Source organism: Symphodus melops (assembly GCF_947650265.1).
Source record: "Symphodus melops genome assembly, chromosome: 12".
Classification (NCBI taxonomy): Eukaryota; Metazoa; Chordata; class Actinopteri; order Labriformes; family Labridae; genus Symphodus; species Symphodus melops.
The window spans coordinates 12,362,903-12,382,776 of NC_136702.1; the positions used below are offsets into that span (position 1 = coordinate 12,362,903).

A 19,874-nucleotide genomic window follows, 5' to 3' on the forward strand; every position below is an offset into this window, starting at 1 on the left:
CATTTCGTCATTTTTGGAGAGTTGCTTGCAGTCAAATTCCTACATGACATCTCTCATGTCTAATGCTCTTCAGACTTAAACAGTCTGAGTGTACGCAGCTCTCTCCATGTAAGGATATGCAGCAGTGGAGCCCAAGTGTTTGTTACACTGCACTTTGAGATAATAAGTCACTGACACTCGCTCTCTTTATTCTGCCAAATGGAGCCGATAAATAGACTACTGCAGCGAGTTCTCTTTATTTAAATCCACTCTCTTTTATGGAATAATGTAGGCTATGTGGTTTCGCGACAGCGTCATCTTTTTTTGACTCCAGATGCTTTGCACAACAGCAGACAATAATCTGTTAACTTCCAAATGATAGTGCATTAAGCGTGCGTCGCTGCGCGTGCGCCCCGGAGCTCACCCAAGGATAAAACAGGCGGCTCCTCGAGCAGAAACGGACCCCTGCTCTGTCTGCTGATATGGGAACTTTGCGATTAAGATGATTATCTCCTAAATTTCATTACAGCCTCAAGTCGCTGCTTGGTTTTACTGTTTACGTGCAGTCGCTGCGGTGAGTCACTTTCTATTTGAACTTTGAAAAAGTTTTAGTGCATTATGAGAATTGCTTGACATTAATGGTTTATAATGTCGTCAAATTTGATACCGACAGGATAAATTGCTCAAATTAGTCTTCATTTTTTCTGTACTTTACGGTTCACATTTGTTTTTCGAAAGAACTTGTTATATTTGGGAAAGTGAAGTTGATGTTAGTGGATGCTCATTTTTACACTTTTCCTTTATCCTGTTTCATGAAAATGTTAACTTTTAATTAAAGGCAATACAATTTAGCCTCATTTTCAAACAGAATGACCATCTTCTGAGTTTTATAATTTTATTGAAGAACTGGACCACAAACAAATCAGTTGTATACCCTATATGCCACGTTATACTGGATTTTTGCCAACTGTTGTCAATGCACTTTGTATAGTTTTTTTTTATTTTTTGATGTTTTAAACAAAGGCAGATGAGTAAAAACAAAAGTTTTAAACTGCGGGATAAAGAAGATTTGAGTAAACACTGAACTTAAATATACTTACACTCTAAGACAGCACAGATGTCTATAGTTATAGTATTATTTTTGCCTTCTCAACTTTATTTTCCTCTTTATGTTATCTGCTTTATCTGTAGGATTTTGTTTTGTTATTTTTTTTGTTGGTCATTGATGTTGCATAAAGGGGCTTTATTCTTTAAGAAAAAGTTATCCTCATCTAGAGCACATTTTTATTTATTCACTTAGCAGCACATAGTAATTCATCTTTGGAGGGGATTTCATCACACAAACCCTAACATGGTCCTCTGATATCTTGACTATGTTTAATCACTCTTGACAACAAATATTTCAGAAAGCCCCTCGGTGGATTTATCACTAAACGAGACACTTCTTTTACAGCTACATTTAAAATATTGTCCTCTTTCCCCACACAGTCTTGTTATTCACTGACATTGTTTAAAACACAGATAAACATTCCTGAGCTCTGCGGCGACGCCTGCTGTGAAGACTCACTTTGTGTGACAGCTACTTCCTGCTTTAAAAAGCAGTGTTGGGGTAAAAAAAATAAACCTTCAATAACTCTCACTCACCTCTTGTTGTGTCGTTTGTTTTTCACAGGATAGAATGGCGATGATTTCAGGCTTCATCTTTCTTTGCATGCTCCAAGCTGTCACCCTTCAAGGTCTGACACCTCGTGGGCCCCGGCCGGTACCTGGACGCGGTGATAGCCCAGGGCCGACTCAAGCTCCTCTCCCACCTGCAGGTTGTCTGAGTGAGTTTAATGTCTTGAGTGAGTTTAAAGTGTAAAGATTTGTTTTTGGTGTGTTTTAGCCTTTATACGATGAGACAGTGGCTAGAGTAGGAGAAAGGAGCCATGGGGGCAAGAAGCCACAGGCCAGACTCAAACCCTTTCTGCCCACTTGGAGGACTGTAGCCCCCTTTCACGGGGCGCAACATAACTGCTAGGCCATCTGTGCCCTGAAACTAACACCATTTCCTCCTGAAGTTGAAGAATAACAATATTACTTCTTTACAAAGTACCTCTAAATTAAACAGAAGTACAGCACATGAGTAAATGTACTTTGTATCATTGAAACACAACAGAGCAGTAGAGTTGTTAACTTTTTGGTCCATGTTGTCTCCTCAAGCTGGCATCGTGGACTGTCCAGTAAAAGTGTTTTTCACCATCGACACCTCGGAGACCATCGCCTTACAGGAGTCCCCGCCAGGGGAGCTGGTGAATAAACTCAAGGAGTTCACCACGGTCTTTGCCCAGAAGTTGGCTGATGAGGAGGTCAAGGGCCAGATCAGGATCACATGGTCAGTAGGAGGTCAGAACTTCTCCCAAGATCAGTGGGTCTTCAGCCAGTTCACAACTAAAGAGAACTTCATCAGGCACCTTAGTGGGGTGGATTACCAGGGCAAAGGCACCTACACAGACTGTGCCATCAAAAACATGATCCAACAATTGACCCAGTACAGCTCAGGGAAGAAGGACATCCTCTTCTCAGTGGTCATCACAGATGGACATGTGACAGGAAGTCCGTGTGGGGGGATAAAGGCGATGGCAGACAAGGCTCGAGAAGAAGGAATCCATACTTTTTCAGTGGCGGCATCCAGGAATATTGATGAAGTAGGGATGAGAGAGATAGCCAGCTCCCCTGTTGAAGTGTTCCGAGATGACTACATAGCTGTGGATATTGTCGAGGGACGATCGAAAATAATGGTCGAATCAATCGATCGCATCATAAAAGTCATGGTGATCTAACATATTTTTTCTTGTCTTCTTCTTGAATTTCATATTTAATTCAGATTTTCAGTACATGCCACTGTAAAGCTCTTCACCGACTTTTGTTTTGTTTTCTTTGCAGAAACATCAAGCCTATTTACATGTAAGAAAGACTATGCAACCATTTCTGTATGTCATTAAGTACACTAATATTTAAATTAAATCTATTGTTTACATTAAACATCCTGTTCTTATAGTGTTACAAGCCTAAATGCTTTGAGTTTCCTGGGATTCCTGGACCAAAAGGGGCTCGAGGTCAAAAAGTGTGTACTGACCACAACAACAAAACACTTCTTGTCTCTTTCTACTTCAGTTTGTACAGAAGATTGTCTTGTATTCATGTTGATATTTATGCCTATTTTTAGGGTTTAAAAGGAAGCAGAGGACAAACTGGACCAAAAGGTCAAAGGGGGAATCAGGTATGATGGTATAAGCATAATTATTACTCCTAAAATTCTGTACACGTTTTATTTGAATGCTAAAACAAAATCTGATATTGCAGGGGGATCCTGGCATTGAAGGTCCAATCGGACAACCCGGTCCCAAGGTCCACTGAAGCCCATCGATTGTGTTTGCAACATACAAGAATTGTAGATTTTTTTACTCAAGTGCCACTCTCTAATAAATGTCCTTCTTGTTTCCATACAGGGTATGATTGGTTTGAACGGTGAAAAGGTGAGGGACATAATTTTAAATAAAATTTCTGTCCAATTTTCTATCCAATACTATTGGGACTAATGGCTCTATTTTTTTTTTTTTATCAGGGTGAAATCGGAACAAATGGAGCAAACGTAATTCGTTTATGTTTATATAAATCATTTCATATTGTCACCGTTTACATGCTGTTGTTAACTTTAATGTCCACATTTTCAGGGAGTGGCAGGAGTACCTGGCATGAATGGAACTAATGGTAGAAAGGTGAGTTTTCATTGGACAAGGACAAAAATATGAGTTTACCATGACTGTAATATGTTTAGAACACTGACATGATATTGTCATCTTTAGGGTCAAATGGGCCGTATTGGAGCTCCTGGTTGCAAAGGTGATCCAGGAGACAAGGTATGTCAAGTTTAATAAAAAAATATATATTTTCTTCTCCCAGAGATGAGGACCATAATGCAAAATAGTGCATCATCTCCAAACGTTGATTTTTCAGCTTAGGTAAGAAAGTTTAACTGAAGTGTATCATTAATAGTTTCAATTCTGGTATAGACATTTTCTTTTCAAATTTTTCTTATATTAAGAACCATATGTATTTTTCCAAACCATCGGTTTTATAGCTGAAACAATTAGTAGGCCTATGCTGGTTTACTGAAATGTATAATCACTTTTGTTTTTGTCTCTATAAGGGACCAGATGGTTTCCCTGGAGATGTTGGTGACACTGGGCGTCCTGGGGACAAAGGACAGAAGGTCAGTATTGAAACTGAACACATTTGTTTTTCCTCCTTCGCTCGCTCCAGTAGTGGAGCGAGCGTGGGGGCAGAGGGTGCAGCCGTCCGGGCCCAGTGGTGTCTCAAGGGCTCGCTTCAGTTCAATATTTCGAAAAGTTTGTTTGACGTGGTCCAAGTTTCTCTGTTTTTGCTGCAATCAAGATACACCATGTATTTGCAGAGCAGAGAGGAGCCCCCCTACACTGCCAAGGGGGTTCCCCACATCGGCAGCAAACAGCGCCAGCAGGGTAGCTACTTTGACCTGTTTGCAGTGTCATTAATTCCAACCCATTAGCTCCCCTTTGCTGGGCCTCACACTACTGTCTTGAGTTTAAAACAGCAGGTTGTCTGCTTTATTTTAGTTTTTCATAACATTAAAAAAAAAAACAAATTAAAAAATCCAGATCAGAGCATTTCTCAGATCTTCATTACAGATGTCAATCTCTCACAGCTGCACTCTCAGCTTCAGCCGCTTCATAAAAACTTTCTGCAGTCCTGCATGACAAGACCAGACTCTCAAAGGTTACCTTTACCTTCAATAGAGACGGATATTGTCATTAAAAAGACAAAGATGGTTTGCCAGGTTGAAAGGCAGGGTGCTGCTATCAGCAGGTCACATATAGTTTATAAAATACTTTCCAGTAAAACTGACTGATGCTGGATGGAAACTTCATTGGTAGGTTGTTTCAAAATTATTTGTGCTTATGCTTAAATGCTGGCCTTTTTATTTATGGCTGCATGTGTGGTAGACCACCATGTCTGCTTTGTTATTGTATGACACAGGTCATTGCTTAGAAAGTTTGTTGTCCTGCGTAGGTTTGGATTATGTGTGACTTTATTGTACAGTCTATTTGGCTGTGTGGACTGATGGGCGTCTGACTTCACTGAATGTCGAACTGTAGCGTAATCAGTTGTCTTCTATCTTTGGTTTCCCGCCCGGCTGATTAACTCTGCCTTACTTGTTTAATAGAAAATAATTACCGGTAGTCAAATATGTGCACAGATGTAACAGCACTAGTGACGCTTCAACATCAGCAGGTCACTGATTCGTGATAAATCCCTGTCACTTTCCATTTTGCTGAAATAGCACTCATTGTAATGTGCATTTGTCTTTGTCCCGCCCCGTCTAGCATGTTCTTACAGCCGATAGGCCACTATAGCCTACCAATGGCTATTACTACAGGATATAGGCTACAGCATATGCTATATAGTAGCTTATAGACAGTTTAAGTTCCCACTATAAATAACCACCCCCCTCTACAATGACCCAGCACATTCCCGCCAGGGGAAGTTAATGTCAGAACCATGTTTCTGACAGTATTCACAGAAATCCATTTTAATAGTTTTAACCTTTCAATTGATTGAGAGCAGGTTGTTTTAGTGGAATTGATCACTGACGGAGGGAGCAGGACCCCAGACACTGTGTGCGTGTGTGTGTGTGTACACATTATCCCTTGTAATACATGACTACTTCCTTAATGAGTCAATAACTTGACCCAAAATATTAATCGTAAAATTATTTTTATTTTAATGTATTTCCCAGTTTAACGAGCAGTTTATTAATCTACAGGTAGAGCTGCGTTCAGTCTTTTGATTGTCAGTATTTTCTTTTCCTTTCATGAGTCTTTTAGACACTTCTGAGGCCTATAGCCTAACCTTTTGGTTAAGCACTTATTTAATTGGCCATTTATTGGCCAACTATCTATAATTTGGTAGATTCCTTAGTCATAGCATTTTTTTCCCCTCTTTTCACAACTGTTGTTACCCATCCTATACAGACAGATGTCAAAATTAACTTGACTTATTTCCGTGGTTTGATCTGATTACAGTTAGCTCTCAAACATCTGTGATTACAGCTGTGTCCCTAGCAACCGTCCCCTCTTCATATTGACAGTTATTTCTTCTAAAAAAAGATGTGCTATTAAGGGATAGCAGACTTGCTGTGCGCAACTTACAAATCTGAAATTTTACCATTCAAAATGACCATTTAATTATTAGGATCATGTATCCTCTGAGGACCATGGATGGTTGTGTGAAGTATTGGCTTCAGTGGTGGAGGGAGAAGGACTGATTAGTCTTCATCTGTATGTTTACCTGTACTTAACATCACACAAACAAGCAGTTCCAGCTGGTTTTGGAAAATATATTGTACCTAATTCATCAGGTCCAATCCAAACTGAAATAGATACCGTCCTAAAGTCGAAGCATAAACTCCTCAGACTTTAAGTGTTCAAAGAGGAAGCCTTCAGACAACAAAAATGGAAGTAGGTTGGATTCCGCCTCATCGGAAATGACCTTTCTCATAATGTTAGCTTCTAGATCCGCAAGTCCTTGCTATGTTAATATATTTCAACCAAAAAAGCCAGACTAGACCACTTAGCAAAAATAAAACGCTTGATTATTCCATTCTTGTAAGGCCTTTCCTAGCATCCTAAGTACTCTAAACAGTTTGGATATTCTGTCCGAATAAACAGTTAAACTGCAATTAGTCATGTACGGGCTAAATAGATGACTCAGAGAGAATGGCATGTTTGTTCGTCTTTGACTGCAACACTTTTGTCCAGTAAAAAATACATTAAACTAATTGATGTCAATTCAAATAAAATGTGTTAAAATGCGTTTCATCTTGTCTTGAACATGTCTAGTTCCTGATGTTATTTGTTGTGTCCTGTGCACTTGTAGATGTTCAAATGTTTGTCAGTGATGTCAATGTATTTTATCTGTTTAGGGTGACGCAGGTCTCCCTGGAAAGTCAGGACCGCCTGGTGTGAGGGGGGACATAGGACCTAAGGTGGAAGACATGACAGAGCACCCATCAGAAAGATGAACTCGATTCTTCTGTGAAAACACAAAATAACACTCAATCTCTGCTCCTCAGGGTGAAATAGGAAACTCTGGAAATCCAGGGCCACCGGGAAAAAAGGGAAATGCGGTACTGAGAAATATCATTTCATTTAAATGATTTCTGTAGTATACTACTGTAAATCAATATTTCTACACTGACTCTGATATTAAACTGTTACTTCTTATAGGGGATTCCTGGAGATATTGGAAAGAACGGTGACATGGTATTTGAAGTTTTTATTTTATTTTATTTTTTCAAGAAAAGTAAATAATAATTTGGAGAATTTTCTGTTAACTGTAATAAGTAACTATAAATGAATATTATCAGGGAAGGAGCGGAGACAATGGGAAGAAGGGAGACCAAGGTCCTGACGGGAAAAAAGGAGAGAGGGTAAGTTCAGCTCATAGAAAAAGTTGTTTTGTAAATTTATCAATTAAACAAGTTTGTATACTACAAACATACACGCTACAGCCATGGCCTTAATAATATAATTAATAATAATATCCTATATAATATTACCTACTGGTAATCTGTACTTCCACCACTTTCGCTTTCACTTGAAAACTTGAATTCCAGTTGCACTAAAGGATTTACAGATTATCAGGTTTGTCACAATTTTGAAATCAATCTTGTGAAACAAAATTCTACGCACTGGTCTTGAAAGAAAAAAATATGAAGAACTCAAAATGATCAAAGTGGTCAACTTTATCGTGACATCATCCATCCATCATATTTCCTGCTTATTATTAACGCCTCCCTCTGGGCCTTTTACTCTTACAGAGAAAGATTGTAAACACTTCCTTGCCCAGTGTAATTGGACTTTAATTTGCTGTGGAACATTTCTTAAATTGCTTGTGAGAATTGTTTTCAGATAACTGCTGTTGTTTGTATAAATCTATGTGTTATTAATGGTGCAGTGCAGATTCGGACACTTACACTTTCATCTATTTTTGTAGGGAGAACGAGGATCGCAGGGAGGCAGAGGTCGGTCTGGGGAGGACGGACTCAAGGGTGGAAAGGTGGGGCTCTTCACTTACAGTGTAGATTTTGGCAAAAAAACCAAAGAACTCAGCAGTTCTTCCAAGGAAATACAATAAAGCAAGTGCTGTCTTCATGTTGTGAGTGTCCTGCCAAAACAACCTGAGACAATATAACTACAACAAAAACATATATATATAGATTATTTTTTTACATCTTTACCATCAGAGCTATGCTTGGCAGATATTTATATCTGCATTTGAGTATGTCTGTTAGAGCAAAGGTGATCTTTCATTCAATCTCTTACAGGGAGACCAAGGACTGCCTGGACCGAGGGGTCATTCAGGAGAACCAGGGGTCCCTGGAGGAATTGTGTGCACTTTATAACATCCTAATCCTGAAGTGTTCATTGTTACAGCTTTGTTTTAAGAAAACTATTTTCTGCAAAATACAGCATGTCTTCTGTGGTTCAAGGGCACTGTGGGAGATCCTGGAGATCCTGGACCAAGGGGAGAGTCTGGAGCCCCGGGACCAAAGGTGTGCTAAACCTTTCTGTCACTTGAAAATGTAAAATAATGCTATATATATATTTGGTTATTGATGGGGTTTTTTTTCGTTCTAAAGGGTGACACAGGAAGACCAGGATTTAGCTATCCTGGAGCGAGAGGAGCCACTGTAAGGTTATCCCAATGACCTCGTGATTCTTTTAAAGTCTACTGAATTCTGAAACAGCTCGTGCTTAATTTTTCAGGGAGACAAAGGTAACCCAGGAAGAAGAGGACCCAGGGGGGGCAGAGGGGACTGTGGTGCCAAAGGACTACCTGGAGATAAAGGACCTCTGGGACAACCCGTAAGATTCATCACAAACGTTTCCTGATAGCTTTCATTCTATTTTTTTTAAATGTCAGAGAGTTTCCTCTCCACTGCATTTAAGCTCACTGGAGTTTGAAGCTTGCAGCCTTACATAATTGCTTTTGACAAGCGCAGAAAGCTCCAGAGTAACATCTCTTTCCAAAAACATCCAAAGAAAAACTCTTCAGAATTTCTTCAGAATCAGGAAATTGCTTCTGGAAGCAGGTGTTAAAGTGTTGCACTTTATCCTCTACAGAATAAATCTCATTGGTGTAGGATTGCAGTTAAACTCCAAACATTACAGTCTATCGGCTGATGAAAACTATAAAAGATGTGTTTTACATTGTAACATATATACAAACGCTGTCAGTGAGACGCTCTGAAGAAGGCGAGAGACATTCGCCGAAACTGTCAGCCAACAAAGGTAAAGAGCATCATCTACTCCGATATTATACATCTGAAAAAAGAATTATATATAGATAGATGGCTATAGATATAACCATATTTTAAATGCTAACAAACCATTAAGAACACACAATAAAAAGGAACCGTTCAGATTTCCTGTGATTTTTATGTTAGCGTTAGTAACGGGAGAAGGCACTGAGAACGACAGGACTTCTAAAGAAGAGTAATATTATTCAGAGATGAGTCATTTCTCCGGAATTTTCTTTTTTACGCACAGGGGGAAGCAGGTCAGTCAGGTCAGCCAGGAGACAGAGGACCCAGAGGCGACCCTGGACCTGATGTAAGCAACAGCAAAACCACTCAAATAATTGCTTGACCATGCATAGAAATTTAAGCTCTAACTGGTTTCTCTCCTTCTCTCCTGTTTGTGTGAAGGGAGGCCCAGGTCCAGAGGGGGATCCTGGCCTCACTGTGAGTAATATTTAATATATATATATATATATATATATACACACACACACACACACACACAGTTTAATGGTCACTTTTATATGTCCTTTGTATTACGTCTAAGCTGCATCCTGTCACTACAGGACTGTGATGTCACGACTTATATCAGGGAGACGTGCGGTTGTTGCGGTAAGCGAATATTACAGAAACAGATTTCATATGCAGTCTCTTAGTCTCTACATACTGATCCTTTTTTCCCCCTCAGACTGTGAGAAGCGCTGTGGCCCTCTGGACATTGTATTTGTAATTGATAGCTCAGAAAGTGTTGGGCTGACAAACTTCACCTTGGAGAAGAACTTTGTCATCAACACCATCAACAGGCTGGGATCTATGGCCAGTGACCCTGCATCCCTTACCGGTACAGTCGAGCAAAAAAAAACCCACACAGATTTACAGGACCTACAAATGGTTCAGCAGACAGTTTCAAGTGACAAGAAGGACAGGCTGCCATAAGGATGAACAATTTCCAATGAGTGAATCACATAATCCAGCACTAAATACAGAATAGAGTCACTTCACTGCCAAAAACATTTGGACAGGCCCTCATGGCAGCGCACTCTTCCTTAAACCTGTGACAGCAGATTGTCAACGTCATGTATTTTCGGCCTTAATAATTGTTACCAGTAAAGAGTCTGAATGAGTCAGTAAGATTAAATAATGATGGTTTACCTTCAGGGTGATGTGAGCATCATGCACAATACTCCAGATGTTTTACCTTTTTTTTTTTAAATAAGTCAAACTCTGAAGAAGTATGCAATGCAGGCCAGATTTCATCATTTACCAAAAAGAAACACTGACTCACTTCAGTCCATCAATAAATGTCCTGATAACAAAGTTCATTTTGAAGAAAGGCTAGCACCAGGGTCGCATCAGGAAGTGTTTAGTTTTTTGTTTGTTCGTAGTAGAGAACAAGATTAACAAGAGATAAGTTGAAAGTCATCGAACAAGAAGTCCTGCTTAATGCTGGCTTGAATTTTGACATGGAGGTGCACTAACTCGTTTTCTTCTGGTATGCTCAGTCTACACAAGCATGTTGTCTTGCTGAGGTATTTTATGAAATCTGTATATAAAGGTACGTCTAACTTTGTCGTTTATTCAGGTTTTTGTGACCTCTGCAACATGTCACATGACATCTTAATAATATTTAAACACCTGTTTTGTCAGTCTGTTATGTCCTGATGAAGACTCAGTTATAACACATAGACACATCCATGTTTTTTTTTTTTAAACTGCCTCAGAGCTCCTGTGACGTTCAGTTTAGGCTGCATTTCTTCCCAATGAACTTTGTAATCAGGACAATCATTTAGTCAGGCTATTTGACTTATATCCCCTAATTCTTGAAGAGCACCTGATTCCTCAAAATGTTTTGACCCAGTGCAGCGCTGCAAGCTTTTTTTCCATTTTGAGTCAACTTCATATAAAGCACCAGACCTCAACAAGCGACAAGCACGATTTACTTTTTAAGATTTACCAACAACGTAAGAAATTCGTTAAGTACTGAGAGCAGGACTAGCATGATTGGTTTTGGCCTTTGAGCCTATCCTTAAAACCTGTTTTATAGTTTTGGTTTGCATCTTTTAGGTACAAGAGTCGGAGTTGTTCAATTCAGTCACAACGGGACTTTTGAAGCCATTCGTCTCGATGACCCAAAAATAAACTCCATGTCTGCCTTCAAAGCGGCTGTGAAGAATCTCCAGTGGATTGCTGGCGGCACCTTTACGCCTTCAGCTCTTAAGTTCGCTTACGATAACCTCATCAGGGACAGCAAGAGAGCCCGAGCCAAAGTGTCTGTGGTGGTGATCACAGACGGTCGCTTTGACCCCCGTGACGACGAAGACCTGCTCAAGTACCTTTGCAACGACAATCAGGTGGTGGTGAATGCCATCGGGGTTGGCGATATGTTTAAAAGACAGCAGGATGATGAGATCCTGGGGTCAATAGCTTGTGACAGAAGGGAACGTGTTGCTCAGATGAACAGTTACATCGACCTGGTGGCTGAGGACTTCATAGAAAGGATGGAGGCAGTGCTGTGTCCTGGTAAGCCTGCACACTCCTCAGTGATAGACAAGGTTCTTTTGAACTTCAATCTAACATAGGCTCTTTTGAATTCTCTTCAGACCCGGTGATAAAGTGTCCTGATCCCTGTAATTATGGTAGGTGATTTTCATACCTAGATTGTTATTATTTGTTAGCAGCTTAGCAAGTACTTCGTTTCTTTCACAGAACCTGATGTTGCTCCATGTGTCCAGAGGCCGGTGGATTTGGTATTCCTGCTTGATGGCTCAGAGCGCCTCGGGTTTGAGAACTTCCGGTATGTCCGTGAACTTGTGATGGAGGTGGCAGACAGGCTTGTGATGGCACGGAGCAAGACGGACCGTATGCGAGCTCGCTTGGCACTCGTAGAGTTTGGCAAGGAGAACGAGAACCACATAGCCTTCCCTCTCACTCACGACCCTGCTGTCATTGCAGGGGGAATAGCCCGCCTGTCTTATTTGGATTCCTCCTCTAGTGTGGGGCCTGCTATCTTACACACCATCGACAACATCCTGGGTAGAGGAAATACTCGCCAGACCAGACGGGCCGCGGAGGTTTCGTTCATTTTCATCACAGATGGCATCACTGACAGCAAGAACTTGGAGGAAGCAGTCAGTGCCATGCGTGGGGCACAGGTCGTCTCCACGGTGATAGCAACCGGAACCGATGTTGACCATCAAGTCCTAAAAAAGCTGGCTATGGGCGACGAGGACGCCATCTTTATGTTTAAAGACCTCTCACGTCTAAACCGGTCCGGTTTGTTTGAGCGTTTCATTCAGTGGATATGTTAATGAACAGCATGGATGCAAACCTCATATTGGTGCTACACTGTACAATCTGCTAAATAACTCACTGCACTGCTTTACTGCACTTACCAGGGACACTGTATTCATCCTCAGTATTTTGTTATACAACAACAGGACACGTTAAACATTTTTAATCAACCATTGAGCTTTACTGGTTTCGGATAACAAACTGGTTGGGACACTGAGGCATTGTTGCCTTTAAAGTCAGGAAAGGTTTTTTAGTGCTCATCCATCATAAGATTGAAATGACTTCCTGTATTAAGACGTGACATTAATAAAAAAATAAAGAAATGTGACATTTAAAATTAAACACCTATACAGCCCTTCACATAGAGTTCTCATGATACTTTTTTTTTGTAAAAATACTGGTGTAAACGTTTGTTGAGTCTAGCTTTCCTCTGGGCAGATAAATGGAGTTACAAAGTATCAGGGGTCTCTATGTGGGAAAGTAGAACAATGGATTGCTGATTTGCTTTGGACTGGCCTGGCTGAATGATTGCATTCTTCTCGTTCCTTTGCATGTCCACAGCAAACTCTCCCTTTTGCCTCCCGTCTTACATCATGTCCAGCTGCACAGGAAAAGAATTTAAAAAAAAAGAGACATTAGACTCAGGCGTCTATCACATGTCTTCATGAGCCAATCAATAAGCACAAAGAGTGAAGCAAATCAGGCAGGAAGTGTGTTTTAATAAGTCTGGGAGACTTTAATAAAATCATTAAACCCTGAAAGTATGAATAGAAACACTTGCCAGGTCATCCAGGTCTCCTGTATCTTGAGCCTGTGGTGCAGCTTCCTCCTCTTTCTTCTCCTCAGAAACAAGAAACTGAGGACAACATTTCATATCAGTTTCAGATCTGTTTCTTGACAGTTTTAAAAAGATGTCAATCATTCACTCTTTCTTAGACAGCTTTAAAAGTGAAAGATTTTATCAAGTCACCTGATTAGCTTCGTTTTTGGATACCGTGCATCCTTCAACCTCGTCTTTGCTGATCAAAGTTACAGCATCTGTCAATCAAAAAGCAAGAGTTGAGTCTGCAAACATTAAGCTCCTTACAAGGGATTAGGAGTCAGGCACCAATCAGCTTCCTGTTTCGTATTGTTTACATATTTTAGGACTTGAAAAATGTTGTGGAAACTTCATCTCCTCTCGGGGGAGGAGTGATTTGCAAGGAATCCTGCAGCCCTGAGGAAAGAGGCTTATCGCACCTTGAACAAGCAGGTCCCAGAAGACCTCCAGCCCTCTGTTTGGGATGCTTCTTTTCAGGGATTGAAGGTAGCTGTTGTACAGATCTGCATTCTCCAGCTGAAAGATATAAAAAAAACATTCCAAATCCATTTACAGTAAGAGTCTCTAAAAGCCCACATCTACACACAGATACATTAACAGAAACTCCTATAAGAACTGGCCTCTGTTCAAGACAGCAGAAATGAAACAGACTCGCTGTTATCTCAAACTGACTCATAATCTCTGCAGCAAATCCAAAACTTTATGTCCGGATGTCTCTAAATTGTTTCAGAGAACTCCTCAAACAGAAAACCCTGCATCATCGTGCACTCCCTGAACTGAAGATAGTGAATGTTTGTTTACCTTAACCGACTGCTCCCTAAAAGCCTGGATACAGGTGATGCTTTTCATGAAGTAGTGTGTGTTCTTGTTGCTTAGCAACTGCTCTATCCTGTGAGTCAGCTGCTGACAGGCTGGGAAGGACGCAGGGGTCAACACAACCAAACAAAGAGATAAATACAATTACAGGGGCTGAACATGAGTCATGAGGGTTTATAATACCAGCAGGGAAAAAAACAGTTTATCAGATAAGCCAGAAAAACAAGGCTGCAAAACTGGACCTCACCCTCTCCGAACGGAAGACTCTTCTGCTTAATCAGAGAACGGAAATCTCGGGCTGGATCAACACTGCCCACCTGGTAAAAGGGTTTTGAATTAGCAAGGAATTGGATGGAAACTGAATTTTTAGGAGTATTTTCTATAAAAACATTTTTTATCACAGGTTGTTGTCCCTCTCGGATTATTCTGCCATGCAGCTCCCTTGATTCTCACCGAAGTAGCAGAGCCTTCAGCGATGTCAGCCAGGTTAAACTCCTCCTCTTCGTCATCTCCTTTGGCCTTTTTGGTATCTGGCTCCTCAGAACTATGAATAACAAAGGTCAGCGAGAATTCTTCAAAGTCAGCAAAAACCTCCACACACAAACATTTGCAAAAAAAAAAGTACTGTCAAACTAAAATGCAGAGTATTTAAGTATACATAGAAAATTCTTTTATAAACTATTGACCAACACAGAAACGTGTCTCAACTTACAGTTTGGTCCAACCTGCAACACAAATCAAACTTACTCTTTGCCAAAAATCTGAGCGCTCGTCTTCAGCTTCTTTTTCTTCTCCACCTCTGTGAGGGGAAACTTCTTTTTCATCTCCTCCAGTGGAGCCCGGCACTGTTCACTGATGATATCAGGGCGCTCCAGAGCAGCCTTCAGCCACGGCTCCATTGGGGGAAGAGGGGTGCCTGGGTTCACGGCCCGATGGTGCAGACACTGAAAGAAAAGGTTTGGTGTGGGGGGTTGAAAGGACTGTGGAAGAAAAACAGACTCCAGCTGGGGAAGCTCTAGTCAGACACGGACAAATTATGTTTTTTTGTATTGTTTTTTTTTAGTTAGCTGAAAATGATGACCACGTGTACTACAACACTTGGCAACCTACCTCGACTTACAATACATAGGTAATAGAGCACGGCACACACACAATCAGGATTGCAGTACCTGAAAGTGCCTCTGGAAGGCAGGGTTGGGAATGTTCTGGACCTCGAACAAGTCCTTTTTTTCTCCATCCTTCTCCTCGACCAACATCATGGAGTCAATGAGAGAGTCTACTGTCGACAGCTGGGTGTCTAGATAAACAATTTCCCCAACGGGGATTATAAAGTATATACAATACAATGATCCATTTGTAAAAATTCAAACCTGTAGAACCAGTAACAAAACAGAAGCAGTAAAACAACGCATGTGTGTTAACTACATGCAGGGACTCTGGAGAAACAATGTGGAAACTACTTGAGCCAAGAAAGCAGTCGTGGTCATGAGCAAATTCAAACTGCAGCTGTGAAAATCACGTGATAATGGAACATTGACAATCAATTTTACACAAGAGTGCAAATTTGCAATTTCCTTAAAAGTCAGTTGAGTGACTTTGCAACCTCAAAGAGTTCACATGAATATGAATATGCCTCGTGTGCAGAAACAGTACCTGTTGGAGTGAACTTTTTGTTGTTCTCAAGAGATGGAAATGTAAACTGTCTGAGGTCTTCCATGAAGGGCAGCTGAACATACATCAGACACTGTTGAGGTAGAAAGACAGACGATTAACTCTGCGCTATTTGTCACAGATTCAGCAAATAGACGTTAAATGTGGGCTCACCTCGTAGTCTTTCGTGATGCATGGGAAGGCGGCTCCTACTTGAGGGTTGCTGCGCCGGTCATAGGCGTAACGTACAATGGCCACCATCTCCAGTTCATCCAGTGCTCGGATTAGAGCTGATAGTGCAACTGCAGCATGCTGCTCAGAAACATCAGTGAAAAGAACAACTAGTCAGTTAAGGCATCAAGTCGCCAATAATTTTGCCAATTTGTCTTTTCTTACCTCGTCATCTTTGCCAGCAAACATCTTGATGACTTGACTCCCCATGAACTGATGGCGGTGCACCTGCATAAAGTAGGCAGAGGAAAGAAAAAAGAAAAAAGTTCATCTGGGCTTTGTTCTCCTGAGCACTTTAGATCCACAGTGTACTAAAAAAAGGACAATACATTGCTCTGCTTGGTGAAGCCGAGAACAGCAAAGCACTTTCCATCGTGCTTGTATTTCATCTGGTCTTGATCTACTTTCGAGAAGGGAACAATGTCACTCCCATAACGAAAACCTGCAGACAAAAAGAAGAGTCGGCGTCATTCGGACTGTGGTTTAGAAATGCAACAACGTCAGACAACGACTTCAAACAACCTTCTCACCTTGGATGGTATCGTCCCTCTGCACCTCTGTCTCATTGTCGTCATCCAGACAGTAGACGGTCTCTCTCTTCACGTCGTCTCTCTTGTTGCTTTGAGCGTCCACCGTCATCCACGTTTTCTTTAGTTTCTCTTCCGTCACCTGGAAAAGACAACCTTGAGCTTTGCTAGCAAACTTCACTTGACTATTATTGCTTGCTGCCATCTGTGTTTGGACTTGTTTGGTATTGTATTTTTGTTGTTTTGTAGAAAATGAGCTAAACATGGCTAATTGCTCTAAACGTTCAACACTACTGTACAATATTATCAAATTAAAAAACACAGAAAGAACAGGACAATATGATGTAACACTTCTTTAAAATAAAGCATCAGATGTGTAACATGCAGAAAACGTACTGCTTTGTATCCAGTGATACGAATAGACAGACAGCTGCCGATGGTGAGCAGACAGGGCCAGGCCATGGGTCTCCTCTCGATACGCTTAAACATGCAGAGCTGTTCAATTGCATTCCTGCAGGGGTAGTAAAACACAAGGAAATAAAATATAAGTCATAAGCCATGCAGTTATCCGAAAAAAATCTTAAGGCCGGGAAATTCCTCCAGTATTGGGAAAATGAATTACATTATGAGGTGATAACTAAGCCATTTTTATTTGAAGTGATGTTTACTTGTACTTCTATTGGTAGAGCCATCTAGGATGTGCACAGGACCAGCTGTTTGTTATATCTGTGGGTTGTTGCTTGTAATGTACGTTTACAAAAATAAAGAACATTTATAAAAATAAAAAAAGGATGTAAGACGTGATGGATATCTGCAGGAGGCCTCCAACCTGAAGGTGTAAATTTCCTCCAGGCCGTCCTCCTCATCCAGACTAAGCATGATGTGCTTCATCATGTCCAGACCGTCTTTCTGTTCTCTGGTCAGTCCTTTGCCTGTGCCGTGATGACCAGGGCCTCTCCTTTCTTCATCTCCTCCACCTTCTTCATCTTCATCCGCAGCGAACGGCAGACTGAAAAGGAGTCACATTTGATTTCAGGTAATACCATAAAAGGTTTTTTCCCAATAGACCGGATACATTTTGTTAGACTGATTCAGGTATTTGTCTTCTCTAAAAAGTTTCAGGAGAAGGAACACCGTACACGGGTTTGGAAAAAAGCTTTCTAAAAAACGTGTCTCAAATGCACTTTGGACCTCTAAATAAATGATTCATCAATAACCTATCATTTGCAAGACAACGTATCCCAACATTACACCTCACATTTAAGTTATACACTGTGGTGTTTTATCACCTTATTCGCTGGGCCAAGCCGCTTTACTAATAAGAATATCATTCAAAGTATATTATAAGCAGCGCTGACAGAAATCAATTTAAAGGTCATCTATAATAGACTCAAAAATATTTTCAAATAAATGACAGCCTGCAGTTTTGATGGATTGTATAAGCTTTGAATTGACACTTTGCTTTATTTGTCAGAACCTTACAAAAACTGCAGGGTGATGTCCGCTTGTTTCAGGTTCTCAATGATAACGTCAAGTTGCTCAGAACTGGCCTGAGTGTTGAGATCAGTTAGGACGGCAATGATGAGACGATCACACTTTTTGTCTCTGAATAATACAAAAAACAAACAAACATGAATACATCGTGTTAGCACAGAAATGTGTTTTCTCTCTTATGAGAGTTAGAATTCTATTTCAAAACAGAACGTACTTGGTTTCTCTCTGAATCAGATCCATGCACACGACGAGAGCATCCAGCCCTGATAAAGAGGAGTTAAGATGCTAACAGAGTCTCGAGCATCATTCTGTGTTCAGTATGTAACAGCACACACAAACAACTAAGAGACCTTGTGAAAAATAATCTTCTCAAACAATTAAGTAAACAGTCAGCAAACCTTCAACAGAATTATGTATTATCATAAATGTATATTCGATTTTTAAGATTTATTTTGTGACATCATAGAAAAGAGTTTTTACTATCAAATATGTAATGTTAATATGACATTCATGTTTTAGGCTGAAGTTAGACTGAACTGTTAACTTTTTAATCAGCTTAAAGTGATAGCACAGCTAATGTGCAGAGTAAAATGGATCAAAGAAAAAGATCACCTAAGGTCCTTCAAGAATAAAAGACTCTCTCTTGTGATAAACAGTTTATACTTTAATATTCACAGAGCTGCAAAGTCCTGGAGAAAAAGGATACAATCAGCCTGCGAACCCTCTGGATGGACCTCATTCTGGATTTCCTCCAGAAGCTCAAAATCAGGCATCATAAGGTGACGACGCACTGAGATGTTCTGGTACTGACCATCCTTATTCAGGGAATTATCTGTGGAGTCTGTGCCAAACAGGACTAAAGCCAGCTCATCCTTTGTCTCTGCAAAAACCTGTCAAAAAGAACATTTTCATACAGACAGAGGGCCATAAAGAAGATATTGTTGGTTTGTTTTTTTGTGGTTTTTGGAAAGGAAAAATTATAAGTAGAATTTTACCTGGCGCTGGACAAACTTCTGAATGACTTTTTTGGCCAGATCAAAGGAAGCCTCTTCTCCTGGGGCGGAGTTGGACATGGAGAAGCCCACATCCATGCACAGCACCAAAGCTGACTGCAATTAAAATAATAATAATAATAATAATCTTACTGAGAAATGTTCTGTTCATAACACATGCAGAATGAGCCCAGATAAAGTGTCTTAAACAAAGACTTGATTTCGTTGTCACGTTTTGAAACAGTTTGAATGAGCTCAGTCTGAACATGTCCCAACATGTCCCTGACGTCAAACATTTGAACCAAATAAGACACACACAATCCGTTCATAACGTTATCAGACAGGCATTAAACATATCAGTAGTATCAGACAGGTTGGAGATGTTAGGGAAGTCAATTCATTAAAAATGCAACAGAAAGTTACTCACTTTAGAGCCTGCCATCTTCTTCCTTCTTTCCAAAACTGCGTGCCACTGTGTTATGGGTCCGGACAGAAACCGTAAGCGGGAGAACCAAAAACAAAGGTTCCTTTTTACGTTAATAAGTGTCAATAAATCTAATCGAGCCTCAACATATCGACTGTGTTCGCCGTGAATGACTATAAAGCTGTACAACGAACCACACTGGACCTGGATAAAGCTGTGACAGTGTCCGTCGTGGTTTTCAACAGCGGGAGACGAGTCTGATTCGTTA

At 40.5% G+C, this 19,874-nt stretch overlaps 2 protein-coding genes across 3 annotated transcripts; one reads left to right on the forward strand and one right to left on the reverse strand.

Moving 5' to 3' along the window:
- Positions 1 to 200: 200 nt before the first annotated feature.
- LOC306833206 (collagen alpha-2(VI) chain-like) lies at positions 201 to 13,012 on the forward strand. 2 transcript variants are annotated; one of them, XM_079358318.1, is made up of 28 exons: positions 201 to 553; positions 1,652 to 1,796; positions 2,182 to 2,792; positions 2,905 to 2,925; positions 3,020 to 3,085; positions 3,188 to 3,241; positions 3,325 to 3,369; positions 3,471 to 3,497; positions 3,587 to 3,613; positions 3,696 to 3,740; positions 3,828 to 3,881; positions 4,172 to 4,234; positions 6,983 to 7,045; positions 7,133 to 7,186; positions 7,287 to 7,322; positions 7,427 to 7,489; positions 8,056 to 8,118; positions 8,387 to 8,449; positions 8,552 to 8,614; positions 8,702 to 8,752; positions 8,829 to 8,927; positions 9,612 to 9,674; positions 9,770 to 9,805; positions 9,928 to 9,973; positions 10,050 to 10,202; positions 11,426 to 11,881; positions 11,962 to 11,997; positions 12,068 to 13,012. In XM_079358318.1, the coding sequence occupies exons 2-28, from the start codon at positions 1,658 to 1,660 to the stop codon at positions 12,667 to 12,669; spliced, it is 3,099 nt and encodes a 1,032-aa protein (XP_079214444.1). In that variant the 5' UTR covers positions 201 to 553; positions 1,652 to 1,657; the 3' UTR covers positions 12,670 to 13,012. The 2 variants fall into 2 exon arrangements, with proteins under 2 accessions (XP_079214444.1, XP_079214443.1); XM_079358317.1 differs by having other exon boundaries at positions 202 to 553; positions 1,652 to 1,805.
- On the reverse strand, positions 12,812 to 19,821 carry LOC306833208 (X-ray repair cross-complementing protein 5-like). The gene is made up of 21 exons (XM_079358320.1): positions 19,610 to 19,821; positions 19,186 to 19,299; positions 18,897 to 19,080; positions 18,405 to 18,453; positions 18,179 to 18,301; positions 17,526 to 17,705; positions 17,093 to 17,207; positions 16,700 to 16,838; positions 16,499 to 16,611; positions 16,335 to 16,397; positions 16,113 to 16,250; positions 15,942 to 16,032; positions 15,458 to 15,585; positions 15,036 to 15,232; positions 14,742 to 14,832; positions 14,536 to 14,605; positions 14,274 to 14,383; positions 13,892 to 13,988; positions 13,623 to 13,690; positions 13,434 to 13,508; positions 12,812 to 13,253 (listed from the first exon to the last, which is right to left on the reverse strand). The coding sequence occupies exons 1-21, from the start codon at positions 19,622 to 19,624 to the stop codon at positions 13,239 to 13,241; spliced, it is 2,175 nt and encodes a 724-aa protein (XP_079214446.1). The 5' UTR covers positions 19,625 to 19,821; the 3' UTR covers positions 12,812 to 13,238.
- Between the last annotated feature and the right edge of the window lie 53 nt (positions 19,822 to 19,874).

What these genes read in the sequence shown, in the direction of transcription:
- LOC306833206 (XM_079358317.1), top strand. Translation starts at nt 1,658, where the DNA reads ATGGCGATGATTTCAGGCTTCATCTTTCTTTGCATGCTCCAAGCTGTC. An exon ending in AAGGACCTCTGGGACAACCC is followed by an intron (nt 8,928 to 9,611) that starts GTAAGATTCATC and finishes TTTTACGCACAG; the next exon opens with GGGGAAGCAGGTCAGTCAGG. An exon ending in GGAGACGTGCGGTTGTTGCG is followed by an intron (nt 9,974 to 10,049) that starts GTAAGCGAATAT and finishes TTTCCCCCTCAG; the next exon opens with ACTGTGAGAAGCGCTGTGGC.
- LOC306833208 (XM_079358320.1), bottom strand. An exon ending in AGAAGTTTGTCCAGCGCCAG is followed by an intron (nt 19,081 to 19,185) that starts GTAAAATTCTAC and finishes TCTTTTTGACAG; the next exon opens with GTTTTTGCAGAGACAAAGGA. An exon ending in TTAGGGAGCAGTCGGTTAAG is followed by an intron (nt 13,989 to 14,273) that starts GTAAACAAACAT and finishes TATATCTTTCAG; the next exon opens with CTGGAGAATGCAGATCTGTA.